Source organism: Aspergillus stella-maris (genome assembly GCF_047715825.1).
Source record: "Aspergillus stella-maris strain CBS 113639 unplaced genomic scaffold BDV14scaffold_71, whole genome shotgun sequence".
Taxonomy (NCBI): domain Eukaryota; kingdom Fungi; phylum Ascomycota; class Eurotiomycetes; order Eurotiales; family Aspergillaceae; genus Aspergillus; species Aspergillus stella-maris.
In genome coordinates, this window is record NW_027396865.1 from 4,486 (window position 1) to 24,564 (window position 20,079).

Consider the following 20,079-nt stretch of genomic DNA (forward strand, 5'->3'; position numbering starts at 1 on the left):
TGGGATCGGCGCTCGCTCGGTGGTGGCGCTCGCTCGGTGGTGGATTACGTTAGCTTTCGGTTCCTGGTTTTGATAGCCTGAATGGAACAACAACTTCATCAGAATCCACGAATCAACGCCATGCGTTTGATACCTGCAGGAATATATCCAGGAGAATATTAAGAACCAGAGACGTGCTAAAGAGGCAGGAGAAGACTTTTAAATTAAAAAATAGTCAATTTGTTATTGTATAGCTTTATTTAATAAAAATCTATAAAAAATGCGTGGCGCACCCACTAGTCGAAGGCGGTGGGGGCGCTGGAAGGCACATATAGTCGCTAGTCACCTTACACTGACTTTATCTGACATAACCATAGTAGTTAGGAGTATTGTCAACATATTTCATATTACTCATTGCCATACTAACTCTATCGTGGCCTTATATAATACCACTAAATAGGATTTGAATACCAAGAAGTTCTATAAAAGGTAAAAGTTCAAGGGTTGCTAAAGGTGTCTATTGAACCACTATGTACAACATATTAGCTAAGCTGCTTGCCTGACAACCCTGCACCAATGGGCCAGATAAAGAGCCTTTTACACGGCCAAACACCAATTGTGGTCAGCTTGTTGCCAAATAATACTGCCGTACAGAATCACCCATTATCGCCCTTAGACTCTCGAGAAAAAGTATACATAGGCATATTTTTTCATCTCCTGCACGTCATCCACCTCCACGACCTTTTCATCATTGAACATCACCCATGAAAGCCCTGGCTTTCCTGGCAAACGTTTTCTCACGAATGCAACATAGTGTCTACAATAAATAGTCAATAAAAGCATTTGACTAGCAAGGATAGTGTGATAAGCTTACCCAGCATGCACGGACGCGCCTTTATGGCAAATGATAGATCGAAGTTGATAGGTTGCTGGTGTAGTATCGAAGCCAGCAGGAGCAGAAGGATGGACGCAAGCACCGAGCTGTGGTTCTAGGCCCTCGTCTGAATCGTCTGGATGGCTGAATACCCAATCGATAGCCCGGTTAATGTCACCACCAGTGGCAGCTAATGCCCGCCTGGCACGAGACTCGTCAATGCCCATATCACTGAGTTGAGCTACCTTGCCTGGATCCTGCTGTTGTGCCATGCCTCCCGCAGCATGTTTGTTATTGATAGGTTCATCAATATCCGGATCATCTATGTGAGACAGAAGCCAATTCATCGCCGCTTCAACGTCTGAGTTGCCAGTGGCTAAAAGTGCCTTTTCGCACCGGACTTGCGGGAAACCCATGCTGAGAAGTTGGTCCAGCAGATCGGAATTGGCTTGAAGGCACCCATTCGAGGCTTCATCCTCTGGAAGCACATGTTCCCCGTCAACAGGACCGGCAGAAAGATATTGGCTCAAATCGAGTGGCTCGTCGTCAACATCAACTGGAATATCTAGCTTAGTCGGCACCCAATTTACCAACTCAAAGCGTCGAGCATTGACCACTAATTCTGCTGGCATTGTTCTGAATGCCGCACGCTTGCAGAATTTCTGTTGGCCATCACAAGAAGTGCAACGAAGATCGACGATCTCGTCCGAAGTGAATGCGTTCAAGCAGTCAAAGAGAGTCACAGATTCAAATGTCTGATTCGAGCTAGTGTCGGGTGACTGGGTTACGCGGCGAGCAGGGACTGGCATAGAAATATTATCCTGTTCATCGAGTCTGTAGCGCACTCCTTTGCACTTCATACACTGGAGTCGCTGCTCCACGTTGAATCTGAAAGAATCCACGGGATTAACCAACCCATTAGGATGTTTTGAGAGGCTGACATGCTTGAAGATGTGTAACAGAAATTCGAAAGCGTCCTGCTGTCTCATAGTCGAGAATTCAGCATGATCGCGACCGATTAAATGTTTGAACATAGATGGCGGTAAACCCCTTTGATGTGAAACGGTTTGAGGCTCCGGTGAAGCTATAGTTCTCTCATCTGGACGAGAGTAGCGTCCAGAAAGAGTGCCGTCGGCTAACTTCCGCATCTGTGTCTCGAAATCTGCCGCTGGACAGTCTGTGAAGGGAGGCTCCTGGCCTGGATGATAGTATCTATGTTGAAATTCTGGCAGATCAAATAGGCATTGAACAGCACTGGATAGGTAGCAACTGTTTCCAAGGTTGGATAGACCAGTGAGCCCCGACCCGAATACTGGCTTCAACTCATGTCCATCATCTGAAGTCATCGTGAAGTCCCACCTCAAATTCTGCTCAACCTGCATTTCCATGAGACTTTTCTCGGTTTTCTCGCGACCCGCCAGGTTAATTCCCCAGTGAGAGAGGTGAGTAGCAAGGTCTGGGTCAACCCTCTCCTCATTACACGTATAACAATAGATATCCGCAGAGCCATCCGCGGTTATCGAGCCTAATTTCACGGCTACCGCATGAGAGGTCGATTCAAAGTGTGCCAGACCGTGGGAATTGCCACCGGCACCGCCGAACTGGCTTCGACCGCAGCCAAGGTTGCCACATGTCAAACAAAGCCATAAGTTCTCCTTCAAATCACACATAGAACACTGACTGAGACCTGCAAAGGTTTAGTCACGGTCAAACTGGCACTGTGAAGGTCTTACCTTGTGAGTCGATTTGTTCAGGTTCCTGTTGCTCTAGGCTGAGCGTATGTTCACAAGAAATAAACTCTTGCTCCCACGCCTTAATCTCTTCTCGCTTCGAATATGTTGTCGCACTCATCACGCCTTCGATGACGGACTGCATGTTGCCCCTTGATCTGTCAACATCGTCCTGGCCGCAAGAGTAGCAAATGACACGGATGCTTGTATTATAACGATCCTCGTCTGTTTCTGCATTTATTGCAAGCTTGGAAATCTTCTGAGGGGGCTCCTCTCGCTGATTTCGGTCAGCGTTCTGTGTATGGTAACGGGCCAGACAAGAGTATGAATGTGACGCTACCTGGACCTTTTTTCGAGTTCTTCTAATGTTCAGCGCCAAAGGATGGCCGAAACGCTCAAAATGCAGACGCGCATGTTCCCTCGCTCCAGCACAACCGCCATTGAAACACGAAAGGCAGACGTTCAAACCATACTCGTCATCCTAATCCACATGTTGATATTAGAAGCTCGACAAGGGAAGGTGGTTACCAACAAGAGAGTCAAAGCATTGCGTGCAGTCCTCTCGGTACACAGCTTGCGAAGCAGACGGCGATCGTAAATCTTTTGGCCAATGTCAGCTCGTTCGGATGACAAAAAGACCATCTGCTGGACATACCCAGCGAATTACTATGACAACAAGTCGCCATGTTGGGAGGCAAAAAGCGATTGCATACAGGGAAAGACGGAGCACCAGGCTAGCCTTGAACTATCTCGGGTGTGTCTGTTATGACGTCTGCGACCCGAAGGTAGTAGTTTTCTTGTTTGGTGGTCTCAGAGCACTTTTGGAGAACTGAATGTGGGGTGGAATGGGCGGAAGCTCGGAGCGAGGGGCTAGGTGCTTACGGGCACGACGTAATTTCCTTGGTACACTGCTGAACGCCATTAACGCGTCTACTCCCACCACGCGTCACTCCGCCTTCGCGCTCCATCTTTTCCATATGGAAAAATTCATACAATTGCCTGATTTTGCTGTTAGGCTATCGAGCACTCACTTCTCACGCAGTATTCCTCAGAGACGATACTCAAACTCTTGACACCCAACCGTTGCTTCCTGCAATTAATACGCCAACCCCGACCTTGTTGGGTAATATTTGCCTACCAACACCCTCAGCACAACAACTTTTCCAAGGGTTTGTCTAGCAGCATGTCTTCACAAGCGTCACACATCTCCGTAGGGGCACTGAGGTATTGTAAAATGCGCCCCGTCTCATTGAAATTCTCTGACAGTAGTCTCCTAGTGCTATTTTTGATGGCACCAAGCCTCAGATCCATGAACCTGTCGTTCAATGTGTCCAAGTCAAGCCACTACCACCGCAAGCAAACCACCAGGAGCGTTATAGGGTTGTCTTTAGTGATATTTCGAATTATGTACAGACAATGCTAGCGATCCGTAAGTGAAATCTTTACATCAGCGTTACTGTTAAGTGTCTAACGGAGTGGTCCGAACTAGAGGCAAATCATTTCGTGACGGACGGCTTGCTTCGGAAGGGGTGTTTTGTGAGGCTTAAACAATTCCAGGCGAATTCTGTCAAAGGAAAAAAGTAGGCTTTGTTCTCCAATTTTTGGCCTAATCACTAATTCTTCTGGCCTAGAATCCTCATCATCCTTGACCTCGAAGTTCTTAAAGAGCTAGGGGAGGCAGATAAAATTGGTGAACCAAAGCCGCTAGAGAGTAAACTCGAGGAAGATGAGAAGCCACAGGCTACTGCAATATCCAGTAACGGATTCTATGGGGTGCGGGCTCAAAATACTTCTCCTCAGGGCGGCTCTCGGACTCAGCAAGTACGCTCTGCGCAGGGCAACGCACCCGCCACCATATATCCTATCGAGGCTATCTCACCATTCGCTCATAAATGGACGATCAAAGCTCGTTGTACCAGTAAAACTGCTATCAAGACCTGGCATGGAAGAAGCGGAGATGGGACACTTTTCAGCGTCAACTTGCTAGACGACAGCGGCGAAATTCGCGCCACTGGATTCAATGAGCAGTGCAGTGCCCTTTACGATCTTTTCCAAGAGGGTAGTGTGTACTACATTTCCAGTCCTTGTCGAGTACAAATTGCCAAAAAGCAATTTACCAATCTCAATAATGACTATGAACTAACTTTCGAGAGAGACACTCTGGTTGAGAAGGTCAGTAAAGCAAGAACCCTTTTTATTCCTCAGTATTGAGAATTCTCCAGGCAGAAGAGCAAAACGATGTCCCTCAAGTGCGCTTCAATTTCATCACCATTGGAGACTTGCAGTCAGTCGAAAAGGACACAACAATCGATGTTATAGGAATTCTGAAGGAAGTCGGGGAGACTACCCAGATAGTCTCAAAAAACACCAAGAAACCCTACGACAAGCGCGAACTCACACTAGTTGATAATACGGGCTTCTCCGTGCGTCTGACAATCTGGGGCACAACAGCTATGAATTTCGGTGCCATGCCCGAATCCGTAGTTGCCTTCAAAGGCGTCAAGGTTTCTGATTTCGGCGGCAAAAGTCTGAGTCTATTAAGCTCAGGCTCTGTGGCAATCGACCCGGATATTGAGGAAGCCCATAGGCTCAAGGGCTGGTACGACGCACAGGGCAGGGGTGAAAGCTTTGCATCTCATGCTTCATCGGTCGGAACAATGTCTTCCACGAAACGGGACCAATTCAAGACCATTGCCCAAGTCCGAGAAGAGGAGTTAGGCATGTCGGAAGAGCCAGCCTATTTCTCACTGAGAGCCACAGTTGTCTACATCAAGCAGGATAACGTATGCTATCCTGCATGTCTCTCGGAAGGTTGTAACAAGAAAGTTACGGAGTTTGATCCCGGCCAGTGGCGTTGCGAGCGTTGCGACAAAACTCACCCGCGAGCAGAGTATCGCTATATAATGCTCGTTAACGTTAGCGACCATACTGGTCAGCTTTATCTTAACTGCTTTGATGACGTTGGTCGCTTAATGATGGGCACAACTGCGAACCAGTTTGTGGAAGTGCAACAGGCTGATGACAAGGCAGCCGGCGACATCATCCAGAATGCAAATTGCCGCACCTGGACGTTCGGTTGCAGAGCAAGGATAGATCATTTTGGAGACCAGCAACGGTGAGTTCTAACCTTGTGTAGCAACGTTCAGTGCTTATTATATGTTGCTTAGTATTCGGTACCAAGTGTCATACGCGAAGCCTGTCAACTACTCTGAAGAGGCGTCCCGCCTTGCAGACATGATCGACAGCTACCTCATCTCCTAGCCATCCCGCGGGCTCACCGTATTAGCATGTGGCGCTCACTCCTATGTGCTAACTTCACTTTGTGCTGCTCTGCCGTCGTGATGAGAGAAGGCTGAGGTGGCAGTGGGTTATTGTTTTGTCATAGGGGGTGTTGGGTAACGCTGGAAGAGAAAACTAAAGCCATAGGGCAATAATGAACACATGCCTTGGAAGAGATGATTTGTGAAATAACTTGTGGTCTTGCTTGATCTTACTTGCCATAGCAGGCGGCACAACTTCGTTCTTGAAAATCAGGACCATTAAATATCACGCATTGAATATGAATACCCCCTCTATTTCATCGTGAGCGCGAATTACACGAGTTGTAGTTTTTAGGTACCGTACCAAACTTACCTATCTCTGGTAGGGCCCAGACCGATCAACTCTTAAGGCACCTTATCCACCCGCCCGTCGCATCGATCCCTGCCAAGCCACTGCGGGCGGACATGATTGGCGACTATCCTAGGAGATTCGGACGTGGAATGAATTTTTCCGTCGGGTTGGTATTTCCAAAAAAAAAAAAAAAAGCCCCAAATCACCATTTGCTGCTAAATCACGATCGTCTTTGAACTCGACTGTTGGCTGTAACCGACTCACCACCGGACAAAGGTTCAACATGGGAAAGCGCTCATATCGCGACCAAATTGCGGAGACTAGGCCAAGTAAGAAAACCAAAAGCACCAAGCGTACAGAGATCGACACCGAAATCCTGCCGCCTTACTCTCAGTCTCCTGCTCTTGACAAAGTTCCCCAAGCCGAAATCGACCAGTTTATATCCACCCACTCCGTGAAAATAACAGATTCTTCGCAGGATACTGTTCCCCTGCGCCCAATCACCTCGTTTGAATTTTTGCCTCCAAACAATGAAGGCCTTTACGCACCGCTCGAGGGCTTCGCCTCGCCCACGGCTGTTCAGTCCGCGACTTGGCCACTTCTTTTCGCAGGTCGCGACGTAATCGGCATCGCGGAGACGGGAAGTGGGAAAACCTTAGCATTCGGCCTCCCGTGCTTGAAGAAGATGCTCGATCTGAAGAAACTCAAGAGCAAACAAAAGCCATACCGACCGCTCGCAGTCATAATTTCCCCGACAAGGGAACTTGCAATGCAGATATATGATCAACTTGTGAAGTTCTCAGGGCATGTGAGCGTTCAGGTCGCTTGTATCTTTGGCGGTGTCAAGAAAGACGAACAACGCGAGGCTCTCAAATCTGCTGCAGTGGTCGTCGCGACTCCCGGGAGGCTGAAGGATCTCCAGAATGATGGCTCCGTGGATCTGGGCAAGGTCAAGTATCTTGTTCTGGATGAAGCAGACCGTATGCTAGATAAAGGTTTCGAGCAAGATATTAAGGATATCATCTCTCCCATGCCCGTGTCGAAGCGTCAGACAGTCATGTTCACAGCAACCTGGCCGCCCGCAGTCAGAGAGCTCGCATCAAGCTTCATGTCGTCCCCTGTCACAGCAACTATCGGTGGTGACCCTTCTGCGGACCCACGCGCAAATGTCAGGATTAAACAAGTTGTTGAGGTTGTTCAACCGTCCGAAAAGGAGCAGAAGCTTGTACAAATTCTCAACAAGCACCAACGAGGAAACCCTGTCAAAGTGTTGGCCTTTTGCCTGTACAAAAAAGAAGCAATGCGTGTTGAGAGGCTTCTTCGGGCTAAGGGATTCAAAGTTGCTGGTATTCATGGTGATCTTAGCCAGCAAGAGAGGTTCAAAAGTCTAGAGGCCTTCAAATCAGGGGCAGCCACTGTGTTGGTAGCAACTGACGTGGCAGCCCGTGGCCTCGACATACCCCATGTAAAATTGGTGGTGAATGTCACATTCCCGCTTACTGTTGAGGACTACGTGCACCGAATTGGCCGGTAAGATCATCATAGTCCATAGGATGTTCAAATCCAGCTGATCACATTCTTTTTTAGGACTGGCCGTGCTGGGGCTGACGGACATGCGATAACTTTGTTCACAGAGACTGATAAGGCACAGTCTGGTGGGTGAGTAGATTTCCTCTACACTGTTCCAGGCAGCATCATGAGACTTTTTCTCTGTGTGAATTTACTGACACATAGCCCAGGTTGATCAACGTTTTAAAAGCGGCGAATCAAGAGGTGCCCGAGGCTTTGCTTAAGTTCGGTTCCACTGTAAAGAAGAAGCAACATGACGCATACGGTGCCTTCTTCAAGGATGTCGAGCCGGGAAAGGCCGCTACGAAGATTGTATTCGATGACTAATTCTAATCTACCTTGACCTCTTTTTTAGAACGCATGATTCTGGTTCTCAAAGATTCATAAACTCTGGTGTATAAAGGAATAATATCTTCCCTTTCGCAAAACAGCCTGTATATGTTGACAGATTAGTGTTGGATTTCCATGCGGTTTCTCATTTTTTCTTACTCACACTTGAAGAACATAAACTCCACCAGCAATGAATAAGGTCAAGTCGCTATGTGGTTTGATTTTACGACAGACGTCGGATAAGAAAATGGCCGCAACGGCTCCTGAAGCATATGTTGCAGGACGTAGGCTGAAATCGCTGGGAGATAGGTGCGTTTTTTGCTGCTGCAAGTATCTGTGGATGAAGGAGAAACTCCAAACGATCCGAATAAACATGTTCACAATGTTCGCATAAACCAAGCCACGAGCACCCAATCCGCCCATAGACAAAAAGAGGTAGGCTGCTGAAGCGAGACAAACAGAGAATAAGCTCATCCATGCAGCCTGCTTCCGGAGTTCCGCCGGACTCGCGGTAGAGGAGACGAATGCTTCACCAATACCATTGAACGCCAGAAATGGTATATAGTAGCAGTAAAGAGCGAGTAGGCCGTCAACTTCTGGCGCGCTCCACCTCCGGCCACCCACGATATGTAGTGCCCTCGGAGCCAAGGTTGGACCCAGGGGAATAATTACCACCGCTATTAGCATGTAGAGCCTCATCACACTTAGAAGATGGGCTTTGGCCACTGCCACGTCGAGTTGCTGACCCTTATTCCCCTTTGCGCAGAGAAGCGACGAAAATATGGTTCTGCTGCTCTCCTCAATTGGCTGGAACAGGATTCGTGCTAGTAATCCACCATAGTTTGAAGCTAGCGTGTATATGCCTTGATCCTGTAAAGTTGTCATGGCAGCGAGAATCATCGAATCTCCCTGCGTGAGCAGGTGTTTTACAAACGATTGGAAGAAGACATTTGCTGACAACATTAGTAAAGGCGCCGAAATCATTTTCCCATAATACTTCGAGTCGTCACTACAGACAGTCAATCTCCGCTCCACTATACTCGTGGGGGAACTCACCTTGGAGTGATTCGAGAGAGTAGTAGGGAAAAATGCCAATTACTCCGCTGGTTAAATGCAACGATGGAGTAGCCACAGAGGATTGCGAACGCATAGGAAAGATATCCCAGCGCGAACGGCAGCACACCAAGATCGTGGCCTTTTCGAATTGCTCTTATGGAGATTCCACAGGTAACGAAGCTCTTGAAGAATGCTGCACTTACCTCCACAGCTGCGCGCCTGGTGTAGAGCATATACTGCTGTACAACAGAGAAAATGGGCTCAGAGCAGAGTTCAATGAGGGAAGCAATAGCTGCAATTGCCACGCTCGTATGGTAATATGGCGTCTCCAAAACCTCGACAGACGCGAGGCGCACATAAAACCCAGAAAACACCATTGATGTTACAATGCCCATGCCAATACTCAAGTACGACATGTTCACTATTGACTGGGAAGAGGCTGTCTGAATTTGTCTTTCGTCTTTTTTTCTTAGAGAGCCTGCATGGTAATCTGAAGCCGTAAAGGACGTGGATGAAGGCTGCAGCGGCCGTCTTTGTATAGCAGCGCGAATGCTTTCTCTGGAGAAGTACAGAATCGAAATGAACAGTAATTCCAACTGCGCCGCAATTCCAAGAACAGACGGCGACAAACTCCTCAGTATCAATTGATTCGACGCGAAAATGAAGAGTCGGGAAGCCAATTGTACAAATATCAGCATAGTGGTACCCGACATTGCTGAAGACCGCATGCTGCTTGCATTTTCACTTGGAGGCGACATGCTGCTGGAAGCCGCGTGTTTTGCGAGACGGCACCCACTGGAGTTGTCGAACTGATGTTCCTGGACTGGAGGGGAAGTCAGGAACAGGAGCTGCGGGAGGTTCGCGGCGGCCAGACTGGGAGCAATTTGAAGTAGCCACGTTACGCATGACGCAGTCACTTAGTAATTTGGGAGTTCCAATCTAGTCTACACAATTTTGCGACATTTTGCGTTCTTCTACTGCAGGCTGGTCCCTGGTACCTCCATGCGATAAGTAGTTGCCAGGAGACCTCCCTCAACTAATTCAATAATGTTGGCCTCGCCTCGGTACATGGAGAGCGTTCTACAAATAGCACTACCTAAGAGTACGCACACCATCGCCCAATTCAAGGTAATGCCTATCAAAGTACAGCATTGGGCCAATACCGGTCGCATATGAGATGAGCTAGGGCTAACTACTGGTGGCAGGTGGAGCTTTGCGACATGTGTGGCCGATAGTGTTCAGCGGTCGTGGTGCGCTGCGAAGCCGTCGCAGGAAGCAATTTAGTGAGAAATAAAAAGCCCACTTCAGTGCACATTGGCTATCTAAAATCCTCCCATATTTACGATTTCTCAAGGTTCTTGCCAGAGAGTGCACCTCAAACAGGGGCTCGATGAGTCGAATGATCATGCAGTCATCGAGTTTTAGAAAGGCGGGAGAAAAAATGGATATCCGCCGTTTTTTGCTCGGAAGACACTCAGGAGAAAGCTGTAGGTTCCGAGAAGCACAGCCCCCCAGATAACCACGGCCACCTGTTGGGACTTGTTGTCCGCAATACGGGGAACCTTCATAGCTAGGGCTATCGCAGAGAAGGAGAGCACGGCATCTGTAGCGATACTATCAGTTTACTCAAGCTCGTAGAAATTTCTGGAAGCCATGAGCGGGGAGCAATTGACAACTCACATATGGCAGCAACAATTTGGGTTTCCATTCCAAACTGGTTGGAGAACCCACCGGCGAAGTAGCTGATACCACCCCGTCCATCTCCAACAACGTAGGGAACTTTACGAATGTGGTTGAACATGTGGCCGCTGGTGAACAAAAGGATAGCGATTAAGCTGAACGCTGCCCACAAATTCCGATTCCTTACAACCGGTAGAACATAAGGTGACAGAACGGTAAACAGGGTCACCACTCCCATGAGCACTGTAACGCCTGAGATAATTCTCATGTAGTTGACAGGACGAACGAGTGGGGGCTTCGGCCCATCGGGAAGATGGCGGTTGATCCAGGCGTAGACTTGATCAGCGGAGATAGGACTGAGATTGTTAGCTTGTTGCTCGTATTCATTAACGGGATATGCTAGTCTGGGTTTACCCGCTGAAGTCAAAACGCAACGGACTGTCGTCAACCTTGGCATACGGGCCAACAGTTGGGGGAAAGACTAGCAGAACGGGCGCAGTTTGAAGCATAAGCTAAGTGCTCTATTAGCCGGGGATCTCTTCAGAATTGTTCTTCTGCATACTCTTTGAAACGCAGTTTTGCCATTAGTGAAGTCGAGTGTCCCGAACAGCAGCTTGAGGTCGGCTGGCTTGCTGCCCTTGTTCCAACTTCGAGCGATAAGGTCGAACTCAGGCTGGAAATCGCGGCAGAGGACACATCCAAACCGGGCTTCCATAGCCGTTAATATCACAGCTGCATAGTAATCCCGAGGCTTTGATGTAATGTCATCATAAGAGGTGTCATCAAGTTGAACGGGCGCGACACGAGAAAGTGATTGATAGTGCTCGAATTTGTCTGGATTCGATGCGGCGAAGAGTCCGATGGGGAAGAAGAAGAGGAGCGAGGTAATTATGTTGAAGACCTTCATTTTGCCGCGGATTTATGTGACAAGCTAAGTTGTGAGCGCTTCGGCACATACGAGCAAGTCAATTGTCCGACAAATACGGTCATCCGAAGAGTCAGGCGTTTGGCAGGAATGTTCGCATGATGATGTTGGAAGAGAGGGTGAGAAGCTATGTAGGTGTCCACTACGCGCGGCGGGCCCACCGCGGGTTTTGGCTCTCGGCCCCTCAGGCTTTCTGTTTACACTTGACTTGCTATCTGCCCGCATCAAGGAGTCGAGGCCACGACATAGTCCAATCTGAATTTGTCTTCACACGCGTCTTCATATGCGTGTCAATTGAAAGTCCTTGCTCATTACTTTGTCAGCATAGATTTGGACTTAGATTCACGGTCCTTTGCTTCGTTCATACTCTCAAACCATATCTTCGCTTACGCGTCAACGCGCTGACCATGAAGCTCGAAATGGAGGATGATGTACGTCGGCCGTGCGAAAACAACGAACAAGCTAACATGACCTCCCCAGTATCAGAAGACCCTCGAAACATTGCGATTCGAAAAGGAGTATGTCCAGGTTCAAGCGCATACCGCACAGCTCCTGGAGACTGAACGTGACCGAGTGCATCGAATGGAGCAATTGCTTCTGCGCATCGAAAATGAGAACCTACGGTTGCAAATGGGTCATGCAAGCCAGGAGATGATTCAGGCGAAAGAGAGGGAAGCCAACACTCGCTTTCAACTTGATGACGCGACAAGAGAAATCAGTCATTTACAGGCCGTTACTCAAGCGTCGCATCGTGAAATGGAGAGCCTTCGTGTACGTAGCAATTATGCTGAACCCTCTTTGAAAATACACGTCTGACTTTGCTCAGCGCGAGCTTACATCTCTGAACACGATTGCCTCCGACTCCCAGAAATTACAAGCCGAAAAGGCTCGCCTATCTAAGGAAGTGTCCAGCATACAGTCCGAAGTCGAGAAGCTCAGATCGGACGGACTCTCTGCCAATTCTGTCCTTGCCGAGAAGCAAGCAATTGCCCGCCAACTCAATGCACTCGAGGTGCAGCTAGAAAATGAGAAGCGCGCACACGAACGTGCTTTGGCCAAACAAGCCCAACAAGCAGAGGATAATGCAACACTTGCTTCCAAGCTTGAGGAGACGAAGCGAGAACTGGCGGAGGCCCAACAATATGCAAAATATGAGATGCCACCTGGAGGCCGTATACATATGAGTCGACCATCGCCAATCCAGGGTAAGAGGGGAGCCACTAATTTTGTGGCTGCTGAAGACCGTAACCAAGAAGGAACGCCTGCCCAGCAGCAAGGTGTCTGGAATAGTACAACTACTAAAGTTCCTGTTGAACGCCCTACTGGAAATCACCTTTCAAAGTTGACTAATCGCCCGAGCTCTGAACTGACAATTGCTACTCCCGGAGCTGTTCGCGCGAAAGGCCTACCAAAAAAATCCTCTACGTTGCCAGGCGAGAAGTCAGCGTTCTCAATCACCCCTTTCTTGAATCGCACAACCGGGTTAGCAGAATCATCAGCGAGCTCTGATGACGAACTTACTGAGACTAGAACTTCCGACAACGATGTCCGCGGAGGTAATTTGGCCATGTTTGCCCAACAGCGAGACCCAACAGTCGCTAAGCAGCCGAAACTGGCCAAAAGAGGTCCTATTGAGACTGATATGAATGTTAATACAAAGGAAAGACAAAAGCAGAAGGTTCCAGAGAGTCCTGACGGAACTGAGATTCCCTTGTCGCGTCCAGTCGGACAGAAGCAGACCCTGTCCAAGAAACGCAAATTGGGGCTGCAACGTGATAGAAGCCTTTTTGACGAAGATGAAGATGACGGTGCTATGCACGAGACCCGGAAATTGGGACGAAAGCTTGTTGGTACAGGGAGCACGAGCTTAGCAGGGAAACGTGCGTTCGCTGGCCCCATAGGATTCTCACCATTGAAACGGGATCGAAAACGATTTTGATATGCGTACCTTAGGATTGAGATTAATGACAACCTTCGCGTTCATCAAACAGAAGCCACGCAGCAGCTTGCGTAGATTTCCGGAACATAGCTTCCTCTCTCAAGGCTTGATACCTTCGAGTCTTTCTCGTTCAGACTAGGCTATGTCCCTGGATAGGTGCTGAAGAATACTCACCAAATCGTAGACTTGTATTTGCCGGCGGTAATTGGTATGAATCTACTCTCTAAGTACTACTGTAGACTAGGTTAGATCTTTGGAGGAATGCCAAGCACGGGACCTATTAGGGACACAGCTGAACCAAGCTTGAACCTCGGCAAACTACCTTGCGTAGGTCGACCTTAGCACCTACGTTGATTACACCCTCTCACCATTTGACTATCCGTTATTGAACACATCGGCTATCGCTTATCTGGCCATGGCCTCCTCACTACCTCCTGGCCTCTGGATCCACGCTCGTTCTTTCTGCAGAGCCCAGCAATATATACAAAAGCGTTCTTCGTCCTCTAAACGATGGCAAGCCCGCCAGCTGAAAGACCACTTTACGCGTGAAGCGACAGTGCAAGGGCTTAAAAGTCGTGCAGCATTCAAGCTTCTGCAGGTACCTATGATTAATCTTGTCTCTGCCACATCCGGTTGCTTATACTCCCTCCCTTGACAGATTGATGAAAAGTATCGAATTTTTAGAAGCGGACAAACCGTGGTCGATCTAGTATGCTTTCCTCCGGTACGGATATCGAAAGGGACTTGGTTGTTAATGGAAGTTCCAATAAATTAGGGATATGCCCCCGGGTCATGGTCGCAAGTATGCGCAAATACCCTCTGTCTGGAATTGTCCTCTCTAACTTTTGCTACAGGTGGCCCTAACGCGCACCAAGCCTAATGGCAGGGTCCTGGGCGTTGATATTATCCCAAGCCAGCCACCAAAGGGCGTGTCTACTATTCAAGGCAACTTTCTAGACCTCGAGGTCCAAGCCTATGTTCGCGACTTTGTGCGCAATCCCCGAAGAGGCAGGCCATTTGTTCAAGGGGTTGTCCAAGAAGTCGACAATCACGCGCCAATTGCCGAATCTGTCCTTGAAGCGAGCTCTGCCAACACGAGTCTGGGGGCAAGCGCGTCTGGAAGTCCTCACTGTGACCCCTTAGATGGCCAGCGAACGGTAGATGTAGTTCTTAGTGATATGTCCGCCCCCTGGCTGCAAACAACCGGATTCTGGAAGAGAAGTCTAAGTAATCCTTATAACAGGATGATGAACACTAGCGGACTAGCATTTAGAGATCATGCCGGTAGTATGGTGAGTGCCCTGCCCATTACTTCATGATAGTCATCTGATATGGACATTTTGAAGGACCTTTGCCGTGCCGCACTCGAATTTAGTTACGAGGTCCTGAGGGTTGGCGGGCACTTTGTCTGCAAATTTTACCAGGGGACCGAGGATAAAGATCTGGAGAAGCAATTGAAAGTATTGTTTCAAAAAGTGCATAGGCTTAAACCGGAGTCTTCACGCAGTGTATGGAAACAGCTAAAGAATTCAGCGCGTGATATGTTGACTAAGCTGGCCAACAGGAATCTAAGGAGGCATTCTTCATCGGCCTTGACCGCAAACCCCACGCAAAAAAGCAGGAAGTGCTCACAATTCCTTGAAAAGACACAAGGATTTCCGTCATGCTCTCACAACCTTGTATCATGGCATAAAGCAGGGTCTCACATATCGGTCAGTTTTCCGACGTTATCTCTTCTAGTTCGGAATCCTCATCCCACTCAATATCTGCCAACGTTGCTTCTGCCGTTTGCTGAACCTTGGAAACAATCAGCAACTTGTATAACGGAAAGCCGGGACGCGCCAAACCTCTTTGAGACCACTCAGCTCTTCAACATAACCTTCTTCGTTCAACGCTCTTTGGACAAAGTCCCAACCGTCCTTTTTGTACTCGTTTATGATGTTTTCGGAGCACGCGCTACAACACTTGTAGCTGCGACCAACAACAGGAACGTTCTGAAAAATGGATAAGAATCCACGGATTTGATGCGGAACAAGCCCAAGCGGATGCTCATCTTGATTGTGGTGGTCTTGGGTTAGTGGAGCTCCTGCGGCAGCCCCGAGCGGATGTTGTAGAATAGAGACCAGTAACTCGACCAAAAGAGCCGATGCCAGTGCGGCCACTCCAGGCCGAGTGACAGTACATTGCTGATCCAGCGTCTGATCCTTCTGGGACTGCGTCCTTATTTCAGCAAGGGTTTTGATTGTTGGGAGTGATCCAACGATAACTTACGTTCAGGGGCGCAACAACGTCGTTACAGAAATAACAACCTAGCTCTTCACCTGTTACTTTTTCTTGCGAAACTCCATGGCGCATGACGACAAATGTGTCGAAGCCCAGTGCCGCATTCATCACGATTTTGCCGGCTGCCTTGCCCATGACCGTTGGCAACCAGCGCGATTCTCTCGTATCCATGAGGAGGAAGATCACGTCATGGTCGTCAATTAGCTTTTTGAGGACATCGAATTCGGCCTGTGTCTTCTCCGCGTCCAAGACAGGGTGACCTGCCATTGGAACAGCTAGCACATGGCCCACCGAGTCAACGCCGGGATAGATTTCCGACAGAGCTTGAGCTGCCCGAGGTGCTTTCTTTGCACCACCTTCTAGACAATCGCTGAAGCTGAAGAGTGGCTGCCTCACTGGGTTTGAGAATGACACAGATCCGTTATCTACGAATGTTATTTTCCGCACTCCCCAAGCCTGACATATGTTAGCGTTCACCGCACGGTAAGAAATCTTGACAAATGTTCGTACGATTAGATTCCGAGCAACATAGCTTCCAAGGGTTCCCGCGCCGAGGAGAAGACACTTTGTCTGCTTAATCCTCTCGAGATCAAGGTTCGGACTGATGCGCCACTTCATGAGCTTGAGGTTGAGGTCCACGGATTGATCGGCGAGCCTTGACAGCAAGAATAGAACCGTTAGTGCCTGGCCAAAACCCTATATGGGGCTTTGCGCTACTATACCTCTTGGGGTCTAGATGCTCAGTAAGGTCAACAAATCTTCCTGAGAGCTTGCCCACCAAATTACGCTCCCAACCCGTCACCTTGGGCATTCCCTGGGTATTAGCAGCTTCGGTTGATTGTGGCTCCTTCAAGCCCATTGTTAATACAATGCTGGGACCCTGTTCCCGCTGTGATGGCCCGTTGCGATATCGCAATATCTGCGCCTTCGACAATCCCCAGCGTTGCTTCATAAGGACGAGTAGATTGCGTAGCATCCAACCAGGCGCTTCGTCGTAGTTGGAGGGATCGACAAAGCAGATAAAGCTATCTTCAAATCTAGCCTTGTCCAAAAAGCCGTCTTCATAGTTCGAGAGAGATGCGATTTCCCAGGACACAGCATTGTCAGTCGGACTCCCTGTTCTTCGTGCTAGGAAAAACCCTCGCTGCCGAGAATCTACACCGCGAGCCCACTCGTGAACGGCCTCCACCAGGGCTGAGTTTTCGGCACTATGCAGCTGCTTCGTTCCATAACATTGTCCTTCAGCTTCCCGGTCCGAACCTTGACCTCCGTCCTCGAGTCGAACCCAAGAGGGATTAGAATGAAGTGCGGGGAATGCGAACCAGTAATAGAACCTATATTTCTTGAGATCGGCGTATGATAGGATGATGAAGGATGATAGTAGGGAGGGACATGAATAAATGGTGCCATCGTTGATGGCGTTCCATATCTGTGACCACTGAGTTATTGCTGTTTCACGTGGGTGCAGTTGTAAACGAACTGACCGTCTTTCCAGATTGCTGAAGTAGGCCCATCTTGTCGATGTTTGAATACTCCTCGCTAGTGTTGACGTTCTTGATCATGCCCTCTGCTCGGTAATAGGTGGGTGGTGCTCTGTGGATCGTTGTCAGAGACATACCTGACTCACTGGATATGTGGATAGTCTTGATGCTCACTCATCGCTGGTGAGAGCGTTGCCATGTATTTGTATCCTGCATGAGGCGTTCGGAGGGTCTCCAGGGCGTATCTCGTAGAGGCCCAGAACCTTGCGCGCGGAGTCATCAAGCTTGTCATGGTTAATTTTATGGGAAGCCAGTGCCGTGTAGAAGGGCAGTTCTATATCGGAAGCAAATGGAGTGTATTGCATGTTTGTGATCACCAGGGGTTTGGCGGCGTGCCCGGCGTACCACCAAAGCTGCAAGTTACTTGCGGTGGATTTGGTCGATATATGTTGTCAGACGGCTGGCTGGACGCAACTCCTGTTGCTCTAGGTAAAGTGGTGGTGGTGGTGGTGGGGTAGGAAGTAGCAGCTCCAGGCCGAATAACAAAGTCTAATATCGCGACTTGCAGCAGCTTTGTCTCGGTTGGCTGTTGATTCCTCGCTATCTCCGTATCTTCCTCGTCTTCCTCGTGATAAGTAGAGGAGAAAACGCCAGTGAGCAGAATATCCCATGTGGTTGAGTTGCCCGCGGGGGTTACGTCACGGGTTTCTTTTTGATTCAACGACAGCAGCTGACCTCGGTCAGGAGCTAAGTTGCTTAACTAGGTACCTACCTAAATACCTACAGGCAGGTTTCTAGATTACTGTTGCTGCCCATCACTACCTAATATTACGAAATCTACGGAGTAGTACTCTGTACTCTGTGTGTACCTACCTTGTGTGTACCTACCTACGGAGTACCTCGGTGCGGAATATTCTCCGCTATGGGCCCAGCCAGACTCTACAGTATCTACAACAGAAAGTCCGGCATTGATCCAAGATAAGAAATCTGTACCTGATCTTACTTTGATCTTTATCAGTCCCCCCCCCCCCCTCTCACAGTTTGTCCCCATTCCTTCACGCTTACCCTAGGGGTACAATGCTCGTCGGTCTATGTGGAGGTCAGTATCATTTGACACAATGCTCGTAGCCGACAGTGGAGGCTGACCGTCCCTGTTCTCCAAGGCATTTGCTCCGGGAAGAATACCGTGGCAGAGTACTTGGTACAACAGCAAAACTTTCGGCTCCTCGAACTGAAAACCGTCACCCCTCCAGAAGCTCTCGACGACCCTCGTCTGCGCGCATCTGGCTTCACGAACAATGCGCAGAGCTCAACCGATGCACCAGTACAATTCAAAACAGTCGAGTCGCTTTTGGACTTCGCAACAAAGAGATGGCAAGAACGATGGGTCACCACGCATATTTGGGACACGGCGTCTCTAGATCGTTGTTTGCAGCGTCCATTTTTCCTTTTGGTGAGCGTTGATGCTCCGATTAGTCTGCGATGGAAGCGCTTCGCGGACAGGTCAGTGAGCTTCTCTTTTGCCCGCTGCTACCTACGGTTTTTATAGTCCGCTAACACATGCTTGAAGATGCCGCGAAAGGCACTTGCAACCCCCCCATCTTGAAGAATTTGTGCTTTGGAACGACAAACAATTGTACGAAAAGGGTATCGGTCGTGCTTTTGTAACTGACCGAGCGCAACTCAGACTTTTCAACTCGGCGTCTTCATTAGGCGAACTGCATACTGCGCTTAAGATGCTCAACCTGGCCGATGAACAACGTCTCCGTCCAAACTGGGATCAGTATTTCATGGAGCTGGCATCTCTGGCTGCACGGCGAAGTAACTGCATGAAACGAAGAGTGGGATGTGTCCTTGTTCGAGAACGTCGCGTCATAAGCACGGGCTATAACGGAACTCCACGACACCTCAAGAACTGCAATGAAGGCGGATGTATGGCATGCTAGCACGTTGATGAAGACATATCGCTCACATTGTCCCAGGCCCGAGGTGCAATCGTGGTGAAGGGGGGGGAGTTAGCTTGTCCACCTGCCTTTGCCTGCACGCTGAAGAAAACGCTCTACTGGAAGCCGGGAGAGAGCGCATACGAGAGGGTGCGATATTATATTGTGACACGTAAGCTCCCTCAGCCTCTTGTTCTTGATTCAAAATCTAACGCTCCTATGTCACAGATGCCCTTGCTTGACGTGTACCGTCAAGATTGCACAGGTGGGGATCTCAGAGGTAGTATACTCACAAGGCTATAATATGGATCGCGATGTGTGTATATCCTGTTGATATGGCGAACATATGCTGACAAGGCCAGAGCGCCGCAATCCTTGAAGCAGCAGGGATACGACTGCGTCAATTTTCTCCTGTAAGGACTCCGTTTGACCCAAACGCTTGTAGATGCTGATTCTTGGTAGCCCCGAAATGGCCTCATTTATCTTGAAGGGAAAGAGGGAAGCTAAATAATAAGCCCGGCATACTAAAGATGGATATGGACTCTAAGTCCACCTTGACGGTAGCAAGGCTGCAGCAGGATACGGCGGTGCAGTGACTCAAGACAATCATATCCAGGGACCCATAAAATTCAAAAATTCAAGGAAGAGAGGCCTCCGTGGTTAGGTCAGTATTTGTTG

General features: G+C 48.9%; 8 protein-coding genes across 8 annotated transcripts; 4 read left to right on the forward strand and 4 right to left on the reverse strand.

Moving 5' to 3' along the window:
* Nucleotides 1-313: 313 nt before the first annotated feature.
* Nucleotides 314-3,477, reverse strand: BDV14DRAFT_181348 (ubiquitin-specific protease UBP14). Its single transcript, XM_073770052.1, has 6 exons — nt 3,239-3,477; nt 3,116-3,183; nt 2,924-3,064; nt 2,587-2,860; nt 854-2,540; nt 314-796 (listed from the first exon to the last, which is right to left on the reverse strand). Exons 1-6 carry the CDS (start codon nt 3,267-3,269, stop codon nt 652-654), a joined length of 2,346 nt encoding a protein of 781 aa, XP_073623882.1. The 5' UTR covers nt 3,270-3,477; the 3' UTR covers nt 314-651.
* BDV14DRAFT_181349 (replication factor A subunit protein RFA1) lies at nt 3,456-6,166 on the forward strand. Its single transcript, XM_073770053.1, has 6 exons — nt 3,456-3,807; nt 3,861-4,012; nt 4,073-4,163; nt 4,215-4,755; nt 4,806-5,698; nt 5,751-6,166. The coding sequence occupies exons 1-6, from the start codon at nt 3,767-3,769 to the stop codon at nt 5,842-5,844; spliced, it is 1,812 nt and encodes a 603-aa protein (XP_073623883.1). The 5' UTR covers nt 3,456-3,766; the 3' UTR covers nt 5,845-6,166.
* Nucleotides 6,167-6,478: 312 nt separating this feature from the next.
* dbp3 (RNA-dependent ATPase DBP3) lies at nt 6,479-8,091 on the forward strand (the record flags this gene model as incomplete). Its single annotated transcript, XM_073774481.1, has 3 exons — nt 6,479-7,725; nt 7,783-7,854; nt 7,935-8,091. 3 exons carry the CDS (start codon nt 6,479-6,481, stop codon nt 8,089-8,091), a joined length of 1,476 nt encoding a protein of 491 aa, XP_073623884.1.
* BDV14DRAFT_134033 (Rft protein-domain-containing protein) lies at nt 7,912-9,995 on the reverse strand. Its single transcript, XM_073766196.1, has 3 exons — nt 9,151-9,995; nt 8,258-9,103; nt 7,912-8,196 (listed from the first exon to the last, which is right to left on the reverse strand). The coding sequence occupies exons 1-3, from the start codon at nt 9,906-9,908 to the stop codon at nt 8,094-8,096; spliced, it is 1,707 nt and encodes a 568-aa protein (XP_073623885.1). The 5' UTR covers nt 9,909-9,995; the 3' UTR covers nt 7,912-8,093.
* Nucleotides 9,996-10,127: 132 nt separating this feature from the next.
* On the reverse strand, nt 10,128-11,957 carry BDV14DRAFT_181356 (OST3/OST6 family protein). The gene is made up of 5 exons (XM_073770054.1): nt 11,393-11,957; nt 11,245-11,342; nt 10,831-11,186; nt 10,363-10,753; nt 10,128-10,285 (listed from the first exon to the last, which is right to left on the reverse strand). Exons 1-4 carry the CDS (start codon nt 11,735-11,737, stop codon nt 10,572-10,574), a joined length of 981 nt encoding a protein of 326 aa, XP_073623886.1. The 5' UTR covers nt 11,738-11,957; the 3' UTR covers nt 10,128-10,285; nt 10,363-10,571.
* A 205-nt stretch (nt 11,958-12,162) lies between these two features.
* BDV14DRAFT_204205 (FtsJ-like methyltransferase-domain-containing protein) lies at nt 12,163-15,336 on the forward strand (the record flags this gene model as incomplete). The annotated part of the gene is made up of 6 exons (XM_073774482.1): nt 12,163-12,186; nt 12,236-12,526; nt 12,582-13,601; nt 14,549-14,986; nt 15,041-15,202; nt 15,259-15,336. 6 exons carry the CDS (start codon nt 12,163-12,165, stop codon nt 15,334-15,336), a joined length of 2,013 nt encoding a protein of 670 aa, XP_073623887.1.
* A 132-nt stretch (nt 15,337-15,468) lies between these two features.
* Nucleotides 15,469-18,040, reverse strand: BDV14DRAFT_134234 (putative autophagy ubiquitin-activating enzyme ApgG). The gene is made up of 6 exons (XM_073766198.1): nt 17,633-18,040; nt 17,462-17,570; nt 16,700-17,406; nt 16,488-16,632; nt 15,966-16,433; nt 15,469-15,907 (listed from the first exon to the last, which is right to left on the reverse strand). The coding sequence occupies exons 1-6, from the start codon at nt 17,821-17,823 to the stop codon at nt 15,503-15,505; spliced, it is 2,025 nt and encodes a 674-aa protein (XP_073623888.1). The 5' UTR covers nt 17,824-18,040; the 3' UTR covers nt 15,469-15,502.
* Nucleotides 18,041-18,535: 495 nt separating this feature from the next.
* Nucleotides 18,536-19,908, forward strand: BDV14DRAFT_204207 (deoxycytidine monophosphate deaminase; the record flags this gene model as incomplete). Its single annotated transcript, XM_073774483.1, has 7 exons — nt 18,536-18,557; nt 18,622-18,961; nt 19,029-19,390; nt 19,441-19,573; nt 19,630-19,717; nt 19,764-19,814; nt 19,864-19,908. The coding sequence occupies 7 exons, from the start codon at nt 18,536-18,538 to the stop codon at nt 19,906-19,908; spliced, it is 1,041 nt and encodes a 346-aa protein (XP_073623889.1).
* Nucleotides 19,909-20,079: the final 171 nt, after the last annotated feature.